Source organism: Dysidea avara, chromosome 3 (genome assembly GCF_963678975.1).
Source record: "Dysidea avara chromosome 3, odDysAvar1.4, whole genome shotgun sequence".
Classification (NCBI taxonomy): Eukaryota; Metazoa; Porifera; class Demospongiae; order Dictyoceratida; family Dysideidae; genus Dysidea; species Dysidea avara.
Window position 1 is genome coordinate 20,304,297 of NC_089274.1, and position 17,280 is coordinate 20,321,576.

Sequence of the window (17,280 nt, forward strand, 5' to 3'; positions counted from 1 at the left end):
AATCCAAGTTACCATAGTAACAAATATCAAATATTAAACCGATTCCTTAGCAACAAACACACTGTAAAAAATTCAAACTGTACTTTAGGTTGTCTAACTAGTAACTGATGTGTAACATAATACACTTAATAGTACACACAGACTCGTGCTACTACAGATGTCCTGTAAAGAGCCAAGTTTCTCCACTGGACCAGTTGAAAACTTTGGCTGTATGTGACTTTAAAAAGCTCACAAAAGTTCTCCCAACAGGTGGACATCAGTAAATGCACACATCCCTTATCATTGTGGCTGACCAAATTCCTCTACACATGGCTACCTTGTTACAGTGTTTTGCTGGACACTGGGGGTAGCTTAGTTCAATTTGACAGGCACTAAATACTTCAAACGGAATCCCATGAAGACGCCACTATATTGTCTCAATTTGTGTGCGTGCATTTGTTGCGTAAGCATTAGATTTACTGACTGCTCTATTAGGGTATCTTGATCTTTAGTATTGGACCAAATTTGCCGTTACTGTCATAGATTGTTATATGTGGCTACAATACGTAGGCACCATTAAATATATTTATACAAGCTACTAGTAGTAGAGTATGAGTGGCTGATAAGTGTGGGCAGTGCCTTAAACAATCCAGTATACACAGGTGACCTTTTGTGGCATGGCTTATTAGTAGCAGCTGTGAGTGGTCATGTTAACAATCACAATTTGTTGTTTCTATCAGCTGCTCCAGCCCACATTCCCACATGTATACTATCATCAGGAGACAGGACTAAATGGTAATTGGTGAGACAATTTTTGTGGTTTTGTAATACTTCAAAAGTAGTTGTTGAGGTATTAACAAAGCCACAGTACTATCAAGAGTTAATAATAAGAGAGGAGAGTGTCTAACACCATATAGTCCTGTAACAGATGATTGTGCAGAAGTTAAATGGCTTCTTTTCCGCGTAACGTACAGACTGGCTAGTATATTTTTGCATTTAACCACAAAGGCTATCCCAGACACAAGGGCGTGCGTTCAACTCGATGTTCAAGTTCACCAAGAAGAGCATCGCTCTGTTGCGTAAAGAAGTGTGGCTGTTAACCTCGAAGATAACTCGAGAAACCAATAAACAATGAACCAAAGGCGGAGTATCGCTTCGAATTTTCACTGCATTGCCATGTTACCCTACCTTTGAGCATTCTTCAATTGAAGGAGCACTGTTCCCTGTACATACAGCTCAGTCTTTAGTTCAGTCTTCGAATATTCTTGAGGATTCATCACGGTGCGGCTAAACTAATTGCGGTAAGGAAACGAACAAATACTAGAAGCCTACACGTTACACGGAAAAGGAAGCCGTTTAACTTCTGCGTAATCATCTATTACAGGCCTATACAGCGTTAGACACTCTCCTCTCTTATTATTAACTCTTGGTACTATATTATACATTTGAGGTCTGCAAATTAAAATTGCAATACCAACATATTGAAATATACCATGTAAATACAAGAGAGTCAGATGTGTAACACTGTTTGATTTGTTGCTGCAAACAAAAGTAGCCCCATAGGCTGTGTGGTGTTTCTTACAATGACAAAAAGTAACACACACACTTGATGCTCGATGTGCCAGATAATTGGTAGTTTCTGACAATGTTTTCCTTGTGGTCATATTTTGAATTTCTTCATCACATGCTTCCAATCTTGTGTAAGTGGCCAACTACCATAGATACTAAAAACTTGCTACAATACAGAACAATTGGCTACATCACTTCTTGCAGCCTAGTACAGTAACCCACCCTCAACTTAGAGATACATTACATCCCATCATTTGCTACATTTAATCCATTGTCTGGTAGTTTGCTCCATTATCATAGGGTAATAAGCATCACTATTACCCTATGATAATGGAGCAAACTACCAGCACAACAGAATATCTAACCAAGGAACAAACTCAAGATTGTGCCTGTGTTCTGTGCTACTGCCATAATACCTTTACTCGGTAGCTTCAAGAGATGATGCCTTGCATATACAATGCCCGCATCCAGCTCCCTTTACTCCATAAATAATTTATACAGCATTGTGGCTTTGTTAGTATGTATATTATTCCAGTTACCTTTGGACCAAATTTCCTGACCTTATAATAAACAGTGGAAGGTCACTTTGTAAACTAACAACGTATTTAGTAATTATAAAATGGTCAGCTTAGAGAGGTGACCTTATTTCGCAGTGAGATGATAAGGCAAGTCCCACTGTATTGATACATTGCTGAGTGCTATATTAGGGAGATGTCTTTAAAATTTACAACATATACCATAACACATTGAACAAATAAGCACAATACGGCAAACATGCAAGTTTTCTTACAAATATTGCAAATCTTCCAATATCCAAATTGATAACATGAGCAGATCAGCCAAATTTCTGTCATGCCATAAAACATACGTACTATGTCACGGTTCAATTCTATGGCATGACATGTCACTATGTACCAGCTACTATGGCATCCCTATAACGCATTACTAGGATGATATCACTTGACATGTCAAATACAACATATTCACTACATTGGAATCTAGGCTGAAACCCTGCAGGGTTAATTTAAACAACTGGGAAATCATAATAGTGGAATCATTAGAAACATTTTTGATATTTCAACGTAAAACAAATATTTAAAACTACAGTGTAACTTTGGTCGTACAACAGCCATGTGATGTGAACTACTAAGTTAGTTGTGTGTTACCACAATCCATATGACCCGAGAAAGAGTGACATGCGATTAGTGACAGTTCTTCAATGTAAGCCAATCACTTCCTTCCTGCGTGCACTTTGTTCAAACCTTGCAGCAGATGTCCGCCACAAGAAACCTCAAGGGTGTTTGGTAATTAATAAATTACTTGAAAGATTGCAAAATGCCACAAGTTGCTAATTAATATTTTTTATTACTTCTTCTGATAAATCTGATGATGAAACACAGTTACTATAGACCACCTCAATATAGTGACCATATCTAGTAGAAGATAGTGTGTACTTCACGTCCTCAACTATAACATCAGGGATTTTTCTAGAGGGGGGGCAAAGGGGGCATTTTGCCCCCCCCCCCCCCCCCCTGAACTCTGCCTCAACCAGCCCAATGATGAAACAATGATAAATTGATTTGAAATCATAAAATTTAGTCGATGGCTAGCTAGCTACAATAAAACAAATTTAGCCTAATTTAAGTTCTGCCCCCCTGAATTTCTGAAAAACTCGGATTGCCCCCCCCCCCCCTGAATTTATTTTCTAGAAAAATCCCTGTAACATCATCCATTGGACCTGAAAGTGGTCTTATTAATAAGGTTCCATTTAACTGCTCAATGTTGTGGTTCACCAATCGAGCAACTTGATGCTTCGACTAACTCACTTGACACTTCAAGTATGAATTTGTTGGCTACAAGCTTGCATCCTACTTGACCATTGGCTTCTCTAGAGAAAGTGCATGTTTGAGCGCTATCTGGTATTTGAATCACCCTTGACAACCATGCAGGCAATCTGAGTGGCCTACTGGTATTAGTTTACAGTATGTATACATTGGTACAGTAGTCTTATGTCCAGACTGCCTTTTTCTTAGTGTGGGGGCAAGAAGAAAAACTGCACACACACACACACATATACTATTTTTCAAATTCTTACTAATTAGCCTTTTGCTATTCATCAACAGTAATCAACAAACCCTAAAAGGCGTAGATTTAGCAAAAATAACTACTAGAGATTTTCTTACAGCCCCCACACAAAAGAAAAAGTGGTCTGGGCACGAGATGTTAAGTTTATGGAACACAGTCTGAAGTTCTTTCAAACATAAGGGTGCATAAAAGCCAAATTACTGACAGACAAATAGAGTGGTCAATAGTTTGGCTTGTATCCAGTTTATCCCTTAATTTAATTAACCCTTTGGCCCCTATGTTAATAAAGAAAAGTGTTCCGTTAAATGCGAAAACCAATATATTGGCTTTTGATACATGCATGCGTTCAAACGTACATATCTCGTAAATGAAATATCCTATGAATATACGGTTTGGACCACGCTGCTCTGTGGTTAATGGGTAATACTCTAAGCTTTATCCAAATATTGTAGCACGATTGAGCGTGAAGTAAGGACAATATGCATTTGAACGAATTTTTGGCCGTTTTTAAGATGATAATTGCTACGATACTACCTGTCATAAAGAAGAGATGGAATAAAAATGGTTAGTAAAAGTTATATATGTTGTAGATCTATCCTTCGTGAGTAGTTTAACACGAACCACGAAGGAATAGGTTGTTCCTACATGGAGTAACAGGAGCCCAAATTTATATGTCAAAACGTGTATTTTTCATAAAATAACTTTCGTTTTTAAGAACCAAAGCCAAAATATTGGCTTTAGGGGCCAAAGGGTTTTAAACCCGCATAATCCAGAAAACTGGATTTAAACTTAATAAATATGCATGCCTTACACAAAGCGCTGTAACTTTCGAAGCGTTCATCCTATGGCTAGGCAATTTTTTACGTCATTCTACTTGTGATGTAACAAGGATTAAAATGATACCTAGGGTTTTACCCTAACGCTAAATGGTGAGGCTAAAACTAGCCACGAAAATAACTTTTCGGTAAGGAAACACGCAAACCCTTTACATACCTTACAAAATGGTTGATAATTCAATGGTAGTTGTTCCTATTCGATTCCTCATGAGATTTTCTATCAGGCCATATATGATTCACGCGAGTAAACCCACAATCGAAATTAAACACATGGCAAGAATTTTGAAACACGGTCGTCGCTGTTCATCGCTTCATAACAAGTAAGCCACTGTAGTTACAGTGTTCATTTAACTTTCTCAAGTAGCCCAGTGAACATCTATGTGTATTTGTAGGCTGTAAGAATTAAGCTACCCCACTTAGTGTCGCCATCCATGCCCATATTGTGTAAACATGTATTTCCTAAAAGTTCTCTGCGGGTTTAATGCACTTGTCAATTTCATGCCCCACCCCCGGGGGTGGTGGGGGAATATAGGGGATTTGACAAGTCGTGGTGTCAAATTCCCCACTACTGGGGCAAAATCGGCTGTCAAATCCCCACTATGTCCCCATCCCCTAGTAGGGGATTTGACAACACCTCAAGGATAAACGCATATTTCATGCATGCGACTAATAATTAGCCTGGTATACACCTGTAGCTAGTAAAATTAGTGAGTACGATTTAATTGTTTAGAAATGCAACTACCGAAAATCGGTCAGTGAATTGGAGAACTGTCAATTGCCCCAGGGGTGGGGACAAGAAGCAATGTCAAATCTCCACTTGGGGTGTGGGGATGCCCAGGGGTGGGGCATGAAATTGACAAGTGCATAAGGATTAAGCATTATTAGTAAAGAAATACATGTCAACTTAGCTTGGTTAAATGTTGCAGCATTTATTATTTTAGTTAATATTCAAACGTTTGGTCAAGTTACTCAGGTCAAGGGGACTACGTATATGAGCAAGAAAAAAATAGAATACAGCAGGATGCATTGGAGTGACTGCAATGACACACAATGGACTTATCCAGTCTCAATCTATGACTACACACACCTGTTAGTCCGGTCAAACAAGCTGTTAGTAGTATTACTACTACTCCAAGTATTCCCTCCATCATCATCTTTGAGGAATGAGTATCTGTTGTATTGACCGCCCTGTGGTGTCCAACATCACGTGATTACACAGCAGGAACACACTACACTAACAGGTTTTGCTTGCTGTTGCTGTCTAGACTGGTTGTAAGGGTTGTTTAATGAAGGGCCCAGGGTGCCGGGCCGCGCTGTTAGCGAATTAAATGCTAAAAGAACGGTAAACTCTTACAACCAAAATACGGTAAATCTGTATTTACATTATTTTACCGTTTGCTTGTGCTCCGGGGTGAAAATTACGACATTTCTGTCCAAACCTGCACTTTCCTTGTAGAAAGTAATTGCACACGTTAGTCGCCATCAGGTGGGTAGAATATCTATGCCATCAGTGAAGATTCGACAAATACGGAGTCACCATTGCGAACACGGAGTAAATATTTGCGAACACGGAAACCTGACCACTATTATTATAATTGTTACTGAGCAGACAGCACAGCTGATATGCTCCGGAAAAAAGCAATCACAAAATGAATGTAGCTATGTAGTTACAAAGATTACATATTGAGTTCCATACAATGTTTGCAGTTCTGCCGAAAAAGAGTCAATAATGTTGCTCTCAATTATGGAAGATGGTAAATTGTTCCAATCCTTAATTGATCTGGAGAAAAAGCTCTGTTGGTATGAATAGGTGGATGAGTTTGGTAGAATAAAACGATGTGGGTGATATAGTCTGGTGGATCTTGTCATTGAAATAAAATCTTGATGTATAACCACAATCAACTGCAGTGGAACCTCTCTATTATGGACATTTTTGAGGTTTTCCTCTTGGACCTGTTGGGATCACTGTCCTTATTATGGAGGTTTTTTCTATTGTTTGGGGAGTTTGTTGAGAGAGGTTCCACTTTATCTGGCTTGTCAAATGGTGGCCTTTTCCAAGAGTAACTGGTTCAAGTTGGCACAATAGGCTCTGCCTCCAGTGTTTTCCCTCCATGCAGTGCTTAATTGGTAGAGCAGATAAAAACATATCATTTAGCTGGCTATCCAAACAGCATGTGTGAAGATAATTGCTGCTGCTCAGCTGAATGAGTTGGGTAAGTAGATCATGTGTATTAATTCCTTACCATAAGCTTCAGTCATTAAACCACAGGTCCTATTTTGTGGCTTTACCTCCCCAAAATTACATCATGGTTGGTTTTGGTGCTATAGTTACTGATTAGCTTCATATGGAAAATTAATTTATGGGGTAGATAACTCAGTTAAAATAAATATGGAACAATATTATTATTATTATAGCTGCAGTGGTGATATAATAAAATAGCTAGCTCCCTTCAGAGCTAATAATAACACAATACAGTTTACAGGTCATAGTTTGTAGTGAGGTGGAAGTGCAGATCAGGTTCACAGGTTCAACTAGTTGTCCAGATCTGTTTTTGTTTACTCACAATACTGGCAGATGTAACATAATGCTATCTACAAGTAGTGATTAATATAGATCATTCATTTTTGTGCAGCGGTTTTTTGGTCTCTGAATTAGGTCAAGGACACTTAAGGAAAATTAGTTTTAACAATAAAAGAGGAAAAGTAACCAACTTTGAAGTACTAATGCTCCTCAGTAGGGACACCTTGGGACTGTCCCATTCTTTATTTTGTGACCTCTTTTATTGTATTGTCTTGTCACCTTTTAATGGCACTACCTGAGAGAGGAATTTAGTGACATCCTGTCACATGTTTGAAGTGTGTGGGACCACTCTATCCTCAGACCACCATGCTATATTTATCTCTTCACTATATTTGGGTTTCCTGTGGTCACTTAGGAAACAATGTAGCCTATTTGAACCCCTACACATTTTCTTGTAAAGAGTAACACTTGAAGGCTTCGTGGGGTGACACTGGGTTAACCACTCATGCCATTCACATGGTTACTACTAGAATTCATGCCCAGAAAGAATTCCTATCAACCCTTAACACCTCAAATGAGCATATACAGTTAGTAGTTGCCAGAAACATACACACAATGTTACATGTGAGGCACAAGCATACAGTACTCTACATTTGTTGCATGGAAAATAAGTAACCTCCACAATAAATAAAGCAAAAATGATGTTACACAGTTTGTTCATTATCATTGAGGACGTAATAAATAACAAGATTGGTGGTATATAAATTGCCAAACATAGTCAATGAACTTTTGTCTGTTGTGCTGCATGTTGTTCTTTCTGTAATGTTCTGTCTTTCTGTTGTGTTTCTACGGCTAGTGTTGCTTGGTAATCAACGTCTGAGTATTGTCGATTAAATTTGTTAGTAGGTGAAGGACTATTGGATCCCGTGTTCTCAATCTCGCTGTATTGAAGACTGCCTGCTCTGTCACGTACAGAATTTTTTCTTTCTGCTTTTTTAAGGATCACATTTTCATGAGTACTTAGTCTTGGTGAAGAGGACATTTTCAGTGAAACATTCTCGTATTCTTGGCTTAGTTGACTAGTCAAAGGTGGGGAAACATTCTGGTAAGCCTCTGACGATGCAGGTTTAATTTCATTATTCACATAGTTAGCTGAGGCTGAAGGTGGGGAATGGTTCTCATAGACTTGTTGTTGAAGGGGTGTGCCCTCTTTAATGGTAGCAAGGTTGTCTGGTATTCCCTTTGGCATGAGTGGCGGTGTTCTTAGAGCATTAAATCCAGCGTTCTCGTAGTTTTCAGGAGGAGGCTTCATATCTGCAGGAATGACATGATTTACATAGTTTGAAGATGGGGGTAACGATGATCTGTTCTCTTTAGATCGATGATTGGTATCTTCTGATGGGTTCATTTGCACATAGTTACTAGCAGCAGGTGCTGGGGGTGCTGACTCTGTTCTTGGTTTGGTGGGATGTCGCATGTACTCATAGGTTTCTTTACCATGAGAGACTTGCTGGGCCCGTGCACGAAAAGTTTCACTTTGTTGTTCCATAGGATCAGAATGTTCTGAGTTTGGTGTCTCACGACCACAAGAAAACTGTAAATCTTCTTCATTGTGAGATAGCTGTGAAGCACGTGAACTGTCTGTTGTAGTGGTATCTATTGATAATGATCTTTGTACATGAACACTGCTACCCTGACTGGAAGTACGTTCATGACTACGCCTTCGCAGTGACGGATGGGTCTTCAGATTAACTGGTGGTGGCGGGGAAGTACTAATACCCGAGTCGCCATTGAGCCGTTGGTGAGTCGACGTTGACAAGTGAGATCCTGAAACACTCTGGCTATTTGGTGACACGCTGTTTAACCCAGAATCAAAAGTGACTGGTTCACTGCCACTGACTGAAGTTGACCTTGGTGGAGCATCTAGCCCATTCCTGCGGCCTTCATCTGGGCCAAAAAATAGGAAGCTGGAGAAAAAATATTTAGAAATTAATAACATCACTATGAATGAGGTAAGAAAGCCAGATGGGTGCCCTCTGATCTAATAAAGGAAGCCATGTGTGGGCTAATCAGGCCACAACAGAAAATTGTCTGCCTTAAAACTGATTTTCACTTTCATAGGACAATAGCAGGTCAAAACCTTTAGCTTGAAATGGTAAACAATCAACATCTATTCAGCTCATGCTAGTTGGGACTGGACTAAGTCTTTGTTGACATCAATACTAGCCACAGGCCAAGCCCAAGTACTCACTTGTGCAGACATTCTCTGAACTTCGGAGCTACTGAAGAAGGACAATACATCCAGAGTAATCCTGGCCCTCCAAGACACCTTCTGCCAGCCTCCATGAAAACTAGAGATCCAATACATCCTGATCTCCTTAGCTTATCCCGGTCCCAGGCCAACAGGTGTTTCCCACTGTGAATGTTATGGATATTCATAGTAGAGTTTCTGCGAATAGCCACAATGTGCAGCCCTTCATAGCCTAACTTGCTGCCAACATCTTCACTGATTATGTACACCACCCAGACTGATACTAAACAACAAATATGCAATTAGTAACAACCACATCCTTTTTCATTTTCACTTAGCAACTATTCAAAAAACAACATCCAATAACATACACTAAAAGGGCGGGAGGGGTCAACAAAGTGGACAGATACAATCAAACAACAAACAAGTACATGTAAACAACACACACTTACTGGCATCAAATCTTCCAGGATCACTGAATCTCTCTATGTAGTCATGAGGTACAAGGTTGTAATTAGGCTCCTCTGGAATGGCATAATTTGGAATGGTTGATAGAAGGCCACAAAATCTGACCCATTTTCTATGCTCTGTGTCATTGTCTGCATAAAATGCTATCCCATCAGATTCTTGCATCTCAATAGTGATCAGTTTTTTGCTTTCATTGTCATTAACAATCCTCTTCACTTTAGTAAATAACAGTTCCAAAGAGCAAGACTTGCCCTTGTTAGCTGCCTTGGAGTCTTCATATAGCTCTAGCTTGGCAGGCTGTTCCTCTGCTCCGCCGCAGCAAGCGCGTAGAAATCTCTTCTTGTGCGACTACAAAATGGAAACAATACATCACTCGATAAATTGTCAATCTCATTTTTACGACCAGGCGGCGCCTTGTAACGGGTCGGGTAAAAACGTTTGTTTCAGTGCGATCGCTAGCCCATTTAAGAACTGTTTGTAGTGTCGCCAGCAGAGCGTACCCGTGACACAATTAGCGTTGCAGGCAAAACAAGAATAGCAAAGCCGATCAGTTTAGCCGACAAAAGCCCTACAATTAATGGGATGACAAAAAGCGTTGGAAGATCTTCTCAAGTTGTACAAGATGGGATTAAATTACAGGCAGAAATTCCACTGAAATATTTCAAAGCCCGCTAAAAAATGGTGCAGGAAAGCTAACATGTACGCACACACTACATACAACAAAATACACACAAGCACCCACCTTGCCGTTCTTGACATGTACGACTCCACAAATCACAACTCTTCCAGGCATGTTGACAATCGCCAGCGATGAATCTGCAAGAGACGACATGATTACTTCACTACTGTAATCATTATAGAACAGGAAACCAAATGGTTTACTTTACCAGCGCGCAAGCAATAATACGCCAGAAAAGCCCGCGCCCGCGACTTACGTCACCCACTAGTTTGACGCGGGAAGCATGTAAACAAAGACCCTGCCCATTTTTTCAAACTGGTTCAACCCACTCCACTCAACATACTGAGTCCAACACAGTTCACAATGAAATAACTACCCAACCATCTGAACTAGCTATACTTAACTACTTTGTCTTACAATCAGTCAAACCAAACAGTCACACAAACTTTTTTACACACCTTGGTGAGTTATGCTCCCAAACGGTCCAGTAGACTGGCGCTGAATCACTGAACGATGATTCGACTGTTCCACTAACTTATCTCTTCTTTACAACACAGAACAACTTAGCGCCAACTCGCGCTCGCTCAGTAAAGTTGATTCACGACGTTACCACAAACACAACCGCAACTATCTTCGAATGATAAGATTTCCCACAAGTCAATCCAAACTATTCTGGTCTGATGAATAGCCACCGTATAGAAACCAACTATATCGTTTGTTCATACACGATATAGAGGGTCCTAGAGACTCTATTCACTATAGATTATTACAACTAAAACCGCCAAAGCGGAGGCGCGCCTTTTTGTACTTTCAGTCACGAGATTTTCCTACGCAACCAAAGAAGGAAACGTTTCATACTAATGAGAACTATGCGAGGTATCTTAGCGGATATGCGTGCTTAAAACACTCACCCATTTGTGATTCACAGCAAAATTTTTATGATACTTTACTATCAGTGGCGCCACTGACTGTACAGCTGACTTTTAACTGGCTTTAACAAGCTTTGCAATCAACAACTATAGGTGTCTATGATGGCTCAATGACTTGTCACTCAGAGTACAGACTTTATTGTGATCAGAGCAGCATGTGTTGTGGGAGCTAAGATCAGCCTTTGGTCATATTCTTCATAGCCACAAACCACTACACAACATGGATGGCTTCAGCATGCAGAGAGCATGAAGGAGGGAAAGGTGCATGACCTAAACAGGAAGCAGACTGCTATATTTACCAACACCCATGTTATGTAAATAATGCCAGAAGGCCAGTAATAATGGGCCTTGGATTACCACACACAAAACAATTTGAAGAATCTACAGTGGGTAGGGCACATGACTGCTGGCCTGACTTAAAGTAGGTGTTACTAAAATTTCTTGGAATGCAAACAAATTTTTATATTTGTTATTCTTGTATAATCAATGTTTGAATAGTAAAGTGTATAATAAGATCCATACAAAATTATTAAATCCATTGAAATGAAAACATTGAGTGAATATATACATGTCAGGATTGTTTAGTTCTATGCCTCAGTTCCAGGTAGTTATGTGCCAAGCTTTGGTAACCTATTGGGTGAGACAGTTATGGACAGGGATGGTCACATGAGCGTTGACCTACTGTGCAGTAAGTGTCTTAGCTCAGCCACAGTTAAGTCCTCTAGTCTGCATAATGTGTAACAACACACACATGACACATGCACACATATCTAGGACACATGACTTACTGTGAGGTAAGGAATTTCTCAACAATAAAGTCTAAAAAAGAAAAGAAGTCATACCTCATAAGTACAACCACATAGTTAACATCTCAGTATTGTAAATGGACTAAAGTCATTAAAGAAATGCAATTACCCAACTCCCACCAATTCCTACTGTGAGCACCAATGAATGCCACTATAGACGAATTATTCAACTACCTGAATCAGTTATGTCATTGGTAGTGCCAATCTTGGTACTGGCTGTGTCCTGTGATGTGCTATTATGTGATGATGATGAAGGATGCTGATGATGTAAGTGAAGGGATCCGTTAGGCAATGAAGAATGAGGTTGTACTGCTGGAGTAGATGTTACTAACTGATTGTGAAGAGAAGATACTGATAATCGTGATGTGTTATTGAATACTGAGCTTGTCTCTAAGATAGAATCTTTTAAGAAAGTTACACAAGATAAAATTATAAAGCAAGATGAAATCGGTAGCATACCAGTAGGAGTGATTGTTCCAGTCATCATAGCTTCATCTCGGTCAATAAATCTTCTGATTCCTTGTGCTAAAAGGTCGGGAACAACATCCTTGCCATTCCTGATCTTTTCCTCAGACTCGCTTACTCCACTACCAGAAAAAACAACAACTCAAGATTGTACATTTAAGGAAGTTCTAAAAGAAGAATGCACAATGCAGGAGAGAAGCAGTGGGAATGGCTAAGGAATGAAATACACATTAACTACAATAATCACACATCTGAGGGTATGCCACTAAAGGCTGGTGACCATAGTTAACTGAAGGAACTCAAACTATTCCCCACAGTAAACTGTTAATATCATCACTAAACCAGATCCCCCTAGTGGTGAAAATGGACTTGATATGTCCTGCCTAAAGTGGAATCCAAATATTGAAATTGTTGATGGTCTGATGAAATGTATGTCTTGAGCATGTAAACAAACCATTGAAAATCTCCTTCTGATATAGAGAGTTCTTTACAAGATATGTTCTCAATGAAAGCTACAGCAGTTTCCTATAAAGTATAGATGTATGGTTATGTTGAAAGTGTCAAAAGACATACTTTGAAAAGGATTGAAACAGCCCATCAAATACATAATACACACATTGTAACAATAAAAAACAATAACGAAATATTATCAAAACATTAAGAGAGTATGCCGCCATCAGACCCCATGACATGGCTAATCCTACACTACCAGACATACCACTTGCATCAAATAGTACGCGGGCTCGTCAATCAAGCGTGACTTGTGACGGAATCTGTAGATGAACCTGTAGCACCACCAGGAGTGATATGGACACAGTGAGACCACAATGAGTACATACCGAATGTTTGAGTGAAACTGTTTCGGGGAAGCTTTTAATATCGTAAATATTAGATAGGGGAATAAGTCATCTGCTCCTATAACAGCATGTAGATAGTTGTTTGAGTGCTTGTATACACAGTAACATACACAAAACACAGACAAACATGTAGTAAAAGCTAGAGACATAAAACACACAACACTACACACCCTACTACACTACACACCCTACTACACTACACACAGACACACAGCAAAACAGACATACACCTGTTGATTCTTCATCCCCATAGTGTCTCAACAGATCTAAGAGGATACTCACTCACAAAACATTAGGAGCTAGAAAAAAATAATCTTACTTGTGATAATCTTGATGGCGTTCAACATGCAAGCTAGTTTCTCTCTCGGTGACTTGCATCTTTCATGGTCCAAGAAGCAGAACTCTACACCAATAAAAAGGGATTGGAAGAAGGTGGTTTATTGACTTGTTTACATTTCAATTGATGGGATATCTAGCCAACTTGGTGGTGTTTGTCTATTGCTACATAGCCAGCTACAAACTGTAGCAGCAGTATAGGTAATTAACAATTACACAACACCACCAGCTCAAGTGAATTCCCACCAACTGTGGACAGCTCTAAACCAGCTGGAACAGGGCCTCCCAAGAATAATCCTATACTTAACAGGTGTTGCAACATACACCCAACAGGTGCAAATGAATTGCTTACTCACAAAATGGCCTGAAAATGAAGAGACCTTACTGCTTAAAGCTAACAGACTGAAATAAATTATTATCATAACAGGTAATTTAGTTAAAAATAAGTTTAGCCAGCAATACATCTGTAGTTTACTTGGAAGGAATTAGTGGTAAAAATAAAATATACTTACTATAGGGAAGCCATTGCCATTGGCCTAACTGACTCTGTGGCTAAGCTTCATTAGTATGTAACTTAAGAGCATTAAAACATTAATGTGAGTTTAACAGTGCAACATATTTTACCTTGAGCTGCCAACTCAAAAGCAGTAGAATTTAATGGTCTGTAAAAGTAATACAGAACTCTTAACACACCACATTATACCAACATATGAGTATCAGTGAAAACCACACCATCATGAAATTTTAGTACCACTTTATTAAATAAATAACACTTTACATAACAAATTTTTCAGTGAACCTGGAATAGTACTTTGTCACAACGGACAAATCACTTGTACAAGACTACATGATAGCATTAAAGAGCAGCAGATATGGTTGATGTGATACTTGGGGGAGTTGATGTATGTACCCCCTTTGAACAACTAAACCTTCTCCTTTCCTTGTTGAAATAATCCTTCTCCTTTCCTTGTTGAAATAATCCCACACTCTCAAGTGCTGCATATTAATATCCTCATTCAGACAAGTCATTGTTCTACCCCTCAGCACACACACACACACACACACACACACACACACACACACACACACACACACACACACACACACACACACACACACACACACACACACACACACACACACACACACACACACACACACACACACACACACACACACACACACACACACACACACACACACACACACACACACACACAACACACACTCTCTCTCTCACCTCTATAAAACATATTAAGTGGCTAGCTATTCAACCTCCAAATCACATTTCTTACAACACATGGTTGAGGCATTGCATCAGTAATTTAGGCGGGAGAAATTTTAGGGTGTATGTGTACACTAGGATCAGATCACCAGGTTAACTATGATTGATTTAATAACTACACAATGATACGTTGGAGAAGACATTTATTCTGAAACTCAACAAGTGGTAAAACAGCTCTAAGGTTTAGTTGAGGATTTCACACTTGAAATGAAACTGTAGAACTTTGCCCCATTTCTCCATTCTCCGAGTTCTATTCAAGCCTTCTCCACTGGAATTAATTACATTAAAATGCTAACCTGTCTGGAATATCGAGGTGAGTCGGCTGGATAAACTGGAGCCGTCGCAGCTGGTAAAAAAAACGCTCGTCCTACAAAAGACCAAAAAATATTCCAGCAAGAGTTTAAGGTAACATTAATGCACTTACAGCTGTCATATCACTATTGGAAGGGTGATGAAATGTTATTCCATACAACTTGTGCATCAAATACCTGCCAGGAAACACACAATGTCTAGACACATCCAGGTGGGTAAAAGCATTACAAGAATGCCTTGTTCAATGTTTGTATGGTGTGGCCTTGAGCTTGTAAATATTTATGCTAACAATACAAGTAGGAATTCACCAACATTGTTACGCATAAAGTCTACATTGGGAGTTGGAAAGCTGGCACCCTAAAGTTGACAACTCTGACATACCCCACTAGTTTACAGTTCAACACATATGAAAAATTCTTTGAAAATGATATCAGCAGTTAGTGACATTTTTTACACAAGCATGAATATGAAAGTGACCCCACTGGCTTGATGATTGTGTGCTTTCCAATTATTTACATAAGCATAACAACAATGGACCTAATAAAGAAGGAATACAATTGAAATGGTACTAAAACATCCTTTACAAATGGGGTAGTAAATTCCCTGTGCTTACCTTTCCAGTGCTTCAGAACCTTGATCTATGGCTTCCTTTCCTTCAGATATCCACAATGGATGCATGATAATCCGGTCCATAAATGACTAGTAGGAGTGAATGGCATGGATGGATACACCACAGTATGTACATGTTGAGCTAAGCTTTGAGGAAACAAGCTGATAAAAAAGAACGTGGATTCTTTTCCCCAAGAGAAATAGCATTTCAGCTAACTAGTGATGGCAGTAAAGGTGTGAAGAGTAGGCAAGTGGGGATTGCCTCCATTACAAGTTCAGGGAAGGGCCACAACAGACTGTGTATTTTTATGGCTTCCATGTAAGAAATGTATAAAACTTTAATTGGTCGTGTCAGAAATTTGAATGATATGGGTAATCAAGATTTTCTATCCATGAGTTATTAAATGTTTTTGAGGATTCAGCTTAACGTATACATACTATAATGGTACCTTAACAAACTCATGAACTAATTTGGATTGTTCGTCGGGGGTGTAATTTCCCTCTAAAAAGTAGCTAGTAAATCTGCAACAAAAGACCACTATTATCTGTACAATTCTAATGGACAAAAGGTACTCACTCTTTAATGGACTTGACTAGGTCAAAGGCACTGTATAAAGACAAGGGACGTCAATATGATTACATACATGTTAAATATTACACACTTCTTGTGTTTCATCTTTTCGAGGAAAGCATTTGACTCCTTTACATATTCAGCAGGCTGTATGGAGACACCAGAACACTAGAGTTACCAAGATACCTTATCCTCCGGTAGTGACTGGAAGTATCAATGATATTGTGGTGTGTTTTATTTAGAATACACATAAACACATTAGATACGAGAACAATATAGCACAAACGGGTACTTGTACTATACTATACATACATCAACCACTCCTTCTAGCAAAAACTCTGTTCCTGAGTCCATGCAGCGTCGAGATACATGTAGCTCCAGGTATGCAAAGTACGTAACCGAAATTAAGCGGAGTCCGTATATCCCTATGTACAGCTAGCTAGGTGAGGCGAGGGGCTAGGTGTTAGGTGCTCTGCGCTTAAGTTCATCGTGACACGCTATTCAAGGAAATAATATATTACATTTACGTTATCCATCACATGACTACAAAGCTGCTTTCGCATTCAAAGAAATGCGTTAATTTTTCGGGTAATTATGTTATTCTAAACAATGCCCCTGTCTGGTTGTCGCGTGTTCCTCTGCAAGCCTATAATTTGCTATATTAATCGTGCCAATGGTAAGAAGACGAAAACTAGTAAACTTGGAGCTAAACGGTTAGTAAT

General features: G+C 39.3%; 4 protein-coding genes across 10 annotated transcripts in view; 1 reads left to right on the forward strand and 3 right to left on the reverse strand.

The window, feature by feature from the left end:
* LOC136250020 (nucleoporin NUP42-like) overlaps positions 1 to 6,039 on the reverse strand; it is a 30,756-nt gene extending 24,717 nt beyond the window's left edge. Inside the window, exons 1-3 of one of the 2 annotated variants that reach the window (XM_066042180.1) lie at positions 5,862 to 6,039; positions 5,709 to 5,818; positions 5,557 to 5,657 (exon numbers count right to left, since the gene is read on the reverse strand). In XM_066042180.1, the coding sequence (XP_065898252.1) occupies positions 5,557 to 5,657; positions 5,709 to 5,818; positions 5,862 to 5,952 (302 nt within the window). In that variant the 5' untranslated portion in view covers positions 5,953 to 6,039. The remainder of the gene's footprint in view (positions 1 to 5,556; positions 5,658 to 5,708; positions 5,819 to 5,861) is intronic. The other variant, XM_066042181.1, reaches the window with a different exon arrangement.
* Positions 6,040 to 7,565: 1,526 nt separating this feature from the next.
* On the reverse strand, positions 7,566 to 11,456 carry LOC136250011 (insulin receptor substrate 1-like). Of its 3 annotated transcripts, none has more exons than XM_066042168.1 (5): positions 11,300 to 11,456; positions 10,452 to 10,525; positions 9,694 to 10,057; positions 9,242 to 9,524; positions 7,566 to 8,957 (listed from the first exon to the last, which is right to left on the reverse strand). In XM_066042168.1, the coding sequence occupies exons 1-5, from the start codon at positions 11,301 to 11,303 to the stop codon at positions 7,769 to 7,771; spliced, it is 1,914 nt and encodes a 637-aa protein (XP_065898240.1). In that variant the 5' UTR covers positions 11,304 to 11,456; the 3' UTR covers positions 7,566 to 7,768. The 3 variants fall into 3 exon arrangements, with proteins under 3 accessions (XP_065898240.1, XP_065898242.1, XP_065898239.1); XM_066042170.1 differs by lacking the exon at positions 11,300 to 11,456 and adding an exon at positions 10,847 to 11,189; XM_066042167.1 differs by lacking the exon at positions 11,300 to 11,456 and having other exon boundaries at positions 10,452 to 10,613.
* Positions 11,457 to 11,806: 350 nt separating this feature from the next.
* On the reverse strand, positions 11,807 to 17,016 carry LOC136250017 (uncharacterized). The gene is made up of 18 exons (XM_066042178.1): positions 16,871 to 17,016; positions 16,650 to 16,705; positions 16,565 to 16,594; positions 16,437 to 16,509; positions 15,992 to 16,077; positions 15,491 to 15,554; positions 15,363 to 15,433; positions 14,406 to 14,443; positions 13,765 to 13,848; positions 13,676 to 13,711; positions 13,428 to 13,503; positions 13,307 to 13,373; positions 13,043 to 13,113; positions 12,583 to 12,710; positions 12,298 to 12,525; positions 12,106 to 12,136; positions 12,000 to 12,043; positions 11,807 to 11,947 (listed from the first exon to the last, which is right to left on the reverse strand). Exons 1-18 carry the CDS (start codon positions 16,910 to 16,912, stop codon positions 11,889 to 11,891), a joined length of 1,284 nt encoding a protein of 427 aa, XP_065898250.1. The 5' UTR covers positions 16,913 to 17,016; the 3' UTR covers positions 11,807 to 11,888.
* Positions 16,981 to 17,280, forward strand: part of LOC136250004 (mucin-4-like) — a 45,739-nt gene continuing 45,439 nt past the window's right edge. For all 4 annotated transcript variants that reach the window (XM_066042155.1, XM_066042158.1, XM_066042157.1 and 1 more), the window contains exon 1: positions 16,981 to 17,271. In XM_066042155.1, coding sequence (XP_065898227.1) covers positions 17,232 to 17,271 — 40 coding nt within the window. In that variant the 5' untranslated portion in view covers positions 16,981 to 17,231. The remainder of the gene's footprint in view (positions 17,272 to 17,280) is intronic.